A 7120-nucleotide genomic window follows, 5' to 3' on the forward strand; every position below is an offset into this window, starting at 1 on the left:
TGACATTATTTCAGCTGTAGAATTGATGCAAAGTGAAATCTGTTGAAAGTTTTTCATGTATTCAGATTTATTTAATTCAGTTTAAAGATTCAGCAAACAAACAGAATCAAAAACAATTCAAATGAAACTGAAGTGACTGATGATCAGAAACAGAAAAGTACAGATGAGTGTTAGTATAAACTGATAATAAACAGTCACTAAACCTGTAGAAGTGAGTCAGAGTTAAACAGACTGTAGGGGGCGATAAAGATTTAATAATGAAAAGTTTCAGGTTCATTTTAAACCCTTCATTTCTACATGTTCTGAAATCTGGATGTGTCTAAACTCAGTTTGTTTATTTTCTACTGAATAATTTTTATAAAGCTTAAAATCAAGATATTTAACACGAGTTTTATTAAAGTCTTAAAAGCTAAAAGTAAGTGATAACAAACAGAAGAACACATTAATGTCTCAGTAAGATCTCACTGTTAGGAATAAAGCAGGTGTTTATCTGATGAGGTTCCAGTAAACACTCCAGTGTTCCTCCTCCTGAAGACCTGAGAAGATGAAGATTCATGTGTAAGATATTAGTGTAGCTGAAGATAAACACAGAGCATTCTGGGTAAATAAATATAAACTAACTCCAGACTCGTACCTGTGTTTATGTCGGGACCAGGATCCGTCCTGAGAACAACAACCAGACAGATGAAGATCAGACATCAGGTTCAATGGTTTATTATTAATAGATTTTATTTATGATCTAATCCACAGATGTTCTAGATGATTCCTGGAGGTTCAGTCACTGACCTGAGGATTTCTTCCTGTAGTAGATGAATCCAGCAGCTGAAAGCACGACCCCCAGAACCAGACCTGACGCTCCGATAGCAATCTTACTCTTATCAGGTTCAGACATGGACGGATCTGAGACACCCGGAGGGATTTAATTAATATAAAACAGAAATATATTATTATTACTGATGTAACATCAGGGCTTATTTTTCTGATGACTTGTTAAAAGTCAATTTCTCAGTTTTGTGGACTTAGACATGTAGATCAGACTGTAGATCAGATTGTTGACCAGACTGTAGATCAGACTGTAGATCAGACTGTAGATCAGACAGTGGTAATGAGACTCACCCCATTTATAGCTCATGGGTTTTTTGAAGCTGGCGTGTTCCACCACACAGGAGATCTCCTCTCCAGACTCAGGTGTGTACTCCAGGTGTGAGTGGATCTGATAGTACCAGTCTCCATCAGCCATCTCCTCAGTGGACGTCTGACCTCCTTCAACCTCCTTACCGTTCCTCAGCCAGGTCACTTTGATGAGTGGAGGGTAGAAGCTGTAAGCGCTGCACATCAACACAGCAGGATGAGAGCCTTCTGATTTCTTCACCAACTTCACTTTAACTTTGGGTTCAACTGCAGAAATAAACCAAAGCAACATTCACTTAAAAATACAAAATAAACTAAAATAAAATAAAATAATACAGTATGTAACTGGTTACAGATGAGCAGCTCAGTGATTAAATTTTATTTATTTTAATGTGTAAAATTAAACATGAGATAATAGTGTAAATATTACAGAATGAAAGTTTTTATGTTAGTAAAATAATCTCACCTGTTTTACTCAGAACATCGCTGGAGTAAATCTCAGCATTATATTTACAGAAATTTTCTAAATCAGCTTTTCGTCTTTGCAGCACTGCAGTGTCTTTGTTCAGTCTATCTGCGTTACTGATGCCTAACTTTGTGTATCCCACATACTTCCCCAGAGTGCTGTTAAACTCAAAGTAGTTAATCTTGTTGTAGATGTAAGACAGTATGAGCTCTGCATCACTGAGATCATCTTTATTCCAGTAACACCGAAATGGCGTTGACATCACATGTCCATCTGAGAGAAAATAACAACAAAACATTCACACTGCTGAAACAAAGTAAACCAGCTTTATTTAACATTTAACGCTAAATCTGTCTTTAAATCTGCCTTTTTAACAAAAGTATAAATAAATAAATAAATCTCAGCTTCTGTAAAAGTTTCAGTGTTAAATGTAATTAACACAATTTACTTCTAAACATTCATTTCTATCACGCTGTTTGTTTGAGGTTCTTTATTTAAACAGAGCTGTAATGTTTTTCATTCTATTCTGAACATTGATTCATTCATCTTCTACCGCTTATCCGAACTACCTCGGGTCACAGGGAGCCTGTGCCTATCTCAGGCGTCATCGGGCATCAAGACAGGATACACCCTGGACGGAGTGCCAACCCATCACAGGGCACACACACACTCTCATTCACTCACACAATCACACACTACGGACAATTTTCCAGAGATGCCAATCAACCTACCATGCATGTCTTTGGACCGGGGGAGGAAACCGGAGTACACGGAGGAAACCTCCGAGGCACGGTGAGAACATGCAAACTCCACACACACAAGGTGGAGGCGGGAATCGAACCCCCAACCCTGGAGGTGTGAGGCGAACGTGCTAACCACTAAGACACTGTGCCCCCCATTCTGAACATAAACAAAGTAAAAATATTATTTCATTAACATTATTACAGTAAGATTATTTCATTAACATTATTACAGTAAACACTCACTGGCTGTGTTCAGGACCGCAAACTGGACGATGGACAGAATCAGGAGCCTGAACATTGTTTCTTCTCTGAGTCTCAGATCTGACTGAGGAAAGTACAGCAGATCTCCTGTAATACACACACACACACACACACACACACACCAATCCTACACCACACACACACAGTCACATGTTACCAGGCAGAATTTCATCCAATTTTATTCTCTCTAAAAACTGCACAGGGGCAAAAGTATGACAAATACACAACAACAACAACAACAACAACAACTATTATTATTATTATTATTATTATTATTATTATTATATTTATTTAATATTTATATTTATTTATTATTATTATTATTATATGTATTTAATAAAAAAGTTTAAATTAGAGTTAAATGTTTATGGTCACAAAATAGAGATTTCTACATATTTATATATTTTGTTACATTTACACACACACACACACACACACACACACACACACACACACACAGTAGAAACATAATTTCAAAAAACCTGAAAAATTGTGTTAATCATTTAATTAACATTTAATTTTATATTTAATTTATTTAATGTTAATCTGCTGTAATGTTGCATGTAATAAATAGTTAATAAATACTATCGTCACATTTCTCAACCAGCATTTGTGTGTATTTTATTATATATGTTGTATATTTGCTGTATTTAACTATGTGCTAATTCTAATAGCCGCGATGCTAAAGGACTTTTATGTCTCTAATAAAACTGTTATAATGTTCTCAGCTCTAATACAGCAGTGTTTGGGTCTAAACACTACAGAAAGCTGGAAAAGCAAAGAAATAAACACAAATATGCTGATTCAGTTTCATGTTTGTTGATTAATTTATAAAGAAGACAAGAAAAAAAAAATGAAAAGCTGTATTCAACCTGAACACAACAAACCTTTTATTAAGTCACTACTGTGTAAAATTAGTGTTCAGCCTGCAGATAAATCCACAGGGTGAAACATTTATATTAATATTTATGTTAACTTTGTAGAAGCCAACATTCTGTTTTCCTATTTAAGCTTAGACAAAAATTTATCAAGAGTAACTCCTCCTATGACGTTTCTAAGCGATCCGAGTACCGGTACTTCCGGTACTGGGTCTCAAAATGGCCTTTTTTCCCATAGACTCCCATTATAAACTTTGGAGGTTTATAACTCGGCAAGCTTTCGAACTATCTACACCAAACTCGGCCAGCTCCTTTAGGGTGAGACTCTGAACAAACTTTTACATTGGTGTACCGACTGGCCTTTGAGTTGTCCCGCAGCCCCGCCCCCAAAATATGCAAAATCAAAAAACCTTTTACAGCATGGACATGTGACATATCAAAACACTCAGAACAATGAGGGGAACTTCCTCACAGGTATTCTGATGATGTCACGTGATGTCACATTATGTCACGTGAAAGTTAAAAATTAGCACAACATGGAAAAGTGACATATCAAAACACTCTGAGGGAACTTCCTCAGGAGTATTTGGATGATGTCACCTGCTTGACTCCACTTGCCTCCAAATGTTTTGGCACCCTATCTTTTTGTCCACTTGCCTACAAAAGTAACACTAACCATTATGTCCACTTGCCTCCAAAAAGCACCATCCTTTTGCGAATACTTGCATCGTCAAAGCCAACATTAAAGTTTGTCGCAACGAACTTTACAAATCTAGTTTACACTCAAACTTATTCTGATTTGATGAGACACTGTTCAATGCAAGAGAACAAGCTCAAGAATCTTAGACATGAATAAAAATAATAATATACAGAATAAAAACATTAGACATTTTGTTGTTTGCTCTAAACTCAAGTATTTGTTTGTCTATTCAGAGAAAATCTGCAGTCTAATGCTGTGTCTGTTCCTCTGAGGTTTACTGTGTTAAAGTAGAACTGGTCTCTAAGAGAAAATATGAGGACATAAGATCACTGATTGATCATTTTATTTAGTAGCTGAAGGTGTTTACATGATTAGATTTATAACTTTCAAAACTTTACAAAAATTTTAAATCACATTAACAGTATAAGAGTTTTATATCCTTCTGTTTCACACATGCAGCTCGTGTGTTTTTATTTTCAGGATTAGTTTATTTTCACATTTTATTATTTTTTTTTTTTCATGTGTATTTTTCTCACATGGATAATTGTTTTGTTTTATATATAAAGGTTAAATGTGTGTCTTTTGCATTTTGCATGTGATCACATTATTCACATAAAACATATTACATGTGATGTGTGATGTACAAGTCTTCATATGTGTTATTGTTCAACCTGGTGCAGCTTGATACTGAATGTAGCCTCTGTGTAAAAAATAACCTGATTGTTAATAAAGTTCATTTCTTTTATTATTTTAAGCACTCATATTCCTGTTCATTTTCACATATAACATCAATTTTTAGAAAATAAATTTAATAGATTTGTGCAGTAAGTAAAGAAAGTGCACAGTGGAACAGGTAAACATTTCAATGCTCTAACAGATGAAATACACTATGAGTTAATGTACAGTTTCTTTTGTGAAAAATCTTCTTGGCAGGAATCTAATGCGTCTCTTCACCTCTGTCTGAAACACAGAGACAGGTTTGTGTTAGCGCTGTACACTTTATCAGATATAATACATGTGATGTTTAATTGTTTCAGTTACCTGAAGCTTCAGTTACACTGGTTTCCTTTAACCAGGAAGAAAGTTCCAGTAGCGACTCCGAGCAAACCTACAAACAGACCAACACCACAAAACACAGACGGACCAACACTGGGAAGTTCAACATTCACCTCTACACACACACACACACACACACACACACACACATACAGATACACACACACACACACACACAGATACACATACACACACACAAACACAGATACACATACATACACACAGATATACACACACACACACACGCACGCATATACACACACACACACACACACACACACACACACACACACACACACACACACACACACACACACAGAGGGTTATGTCTGTTCTTAATAAAGACAGAATCAGTATTAAACACTCCTCATGTCTCACCCCATGTCCTGGTGTCAGGTGAATCCAGCGCCTTGTGCTCCACTGTGCAGGTGTAAATGTCTCCTTCCTGTGGGGTGAAGGACAGGTGAGAGAACTGGTTGAAGGTGTTGTCCTTATTCAGGTAGAACTGACTGAGTGTGGATTTGTCCGACACGTCTTCACCGTTCTTGGTCCAGCGCACAGTAACATGTGGAGGGAAGAAACGCATGAAGTGACAGATGAGTGTGTTCTGTGCTCCCAGCTGTACATCATCTCTAGTATAGATGGAGTTCTGTGGGGCATCTGGGCAGAAATATAAACCACACAATCATCAGTGTAACTGTGTTTATTATTTAACTTCTAATCACTAATAGATCTGGAATATTTTAAACATAATGTGTTTTAAGGACATCTTTCTTACAGGTTTATTATTATTAATTATTTATTGACAAATCAACACTTCTGATTGTGTTCAGTACTCAGTAATGTGTTAAGTGTTCTCACTGACTCTGAGCAAAAAGTCTCAACATCTTGCAAACTCTAGACTAGACACTAAACTCTACTGTTAGTAGTGTCAGTGTTTATTCTGTAGGTTTCAGTATATTAATGTCTTTATGATGTAATTATTAAAGTTTACTGACACTTTAAATACTCAGGAACTTCAGAACAGTCAAATCTACAACAAATATAAGAGATTTATGTAAATTATTTTATATTAAAGGTATAAAAGCTCCTTTGTGTACAGTGAGTTACTCACCCTGAGGCACAGGCTGGTCTTTAAAGGCTTTTGTCATCACGTCTAAGTTGTGTTTACAGATGTCCATGGCACCCTTGGCGAACTCGTATCCTGTGGGGTATTCGATAGGATCAGAGAATTGAGGCATCATATTCACTAACTTCTTCTGTTTAAAATCTGCATAAAACACCTCCTCTCCATTCACCCCAAACATTACCTCCTCATCAGTGTCTGAACAAGCGGTTATTCTCAGATGGTTGTGTTTAACTGAAATTCACACCGAAACAGAATCATGTTTAAACATCAGATTATTAACAGATTCATTAAACTTTATTATCATTTATAAAACATTGTGATGATCTGAAACAACGTGTTTAATATAAATCCAGTTAAAACTCCGACATTATGATGATTTAATATCATTAATAAATATTTACATGAATAAACTCTGACTTACAGCCTGCTTCAGTGTCCGTCACACACATGAGTGTGAAGAAGATCAACAATAACTTCATCCTGGATTGTGAGTAAATCAGCAGCTCAGATGAACCTCACTGAACACTGACTGAACACTCAGACTGAATACAGACAGAAATACAGAGGAGTGAAGAGTCAAGCAGAAATCATCCAATCACAGCGTCCCATCACTCACACGTCATCAGTGTCCAGGCAGAGACTCAGATGAGTTTTACACACTGAGGAGGACTGATGACTAAAACACAAACAGGGGAAGAACAGAAATGTTGTGAGAAAAAACAAACAAACAAACAAACAAACAAACAAAGAGATTGT

The 7120-nt window shown here is 36.2% G+C and overlaps 2 protein-coding genes across 3 annotated transcripts; both read right to left on the reverse strand.

The window, feature by feature from the left end:
• Positions 1 to 370: 370 nt before the first annotated feature.
• LOC132853910 (HLA class II histocompatibility antigen, DR beta 4 chain-like) lies at positions 371 to 2653 on the reverse strand. Of its 2 annotated transcripts, none has more exons than XM_060881952.1 (6): positions 2584 to 2653; positions 1598 to 1870; positions 1117 to 1398; positions 787 to 900; positions 635 to 663; positions 371 to 536 (listed from the first exon to the last, which is right to left on the reverse strand). In XM_060881952.1, the coding sequence occupies exons 1-5, from the start codon at positions 2636 to 2638 to the stop codon at positions 641 to 643; spliced, it is 747 nt and encodes a 248-aa protein (XP_060737935.1). In that variant the 5' UTR covers positions 2639 to 2653; the 3' UTR covers positions 371 to 536; positions 635 to 640. The 2 variants fall into 2 exon arrangements, with proteins under 2 accessions (XP_060737935.1, XP_060737936.1); XM_060881953.1 differs by lacking the exon at positions 2584 to 2653 and adding an exon at positions 2329 to 2350.
• A 2574-nt stretch (positions 2654 to 5227) lies between these two features.
• On the reverse strand, positions 5228 to 6843 carry LOC132854230 (H-2 class II histocompatibility antigen, A-U alpha chain-like). The gene is made up of 4 exons (XM_060882522.1): positions 6786 to 6843; positions 6350 to 6595; positions 5614 to 5895; positions 5228 to 5350 (listed from the first exon to the last, which is right to left on the reverse strand). Exons 1-4 carry the CDS (start codon positions 6841 to 6843, stop codon positions 5229 to 5231), a joined length of 708 nt encoding a protein of 235 aa, XP_060738505.1. The 3' UTR covers position 5228.
• Positions 6844 to 7120: the final 277 nt, after the last annotated feature.

This window comes from Tachysurus vachellii, chromosome 11, assembly GCF_030014155.1.
Source record: "Tachysurus vachellii isolate PV-2020 chromosome 11, HZAU_Pvac_v1, whole genome shotgun sequence".
NCBI classification, from domain to species: Eukaryota; Metazoa; Chordata; class Actinopteri; order Siluriformes; family Bagridae; genus Tachysurus; species Tachysurus vachellii.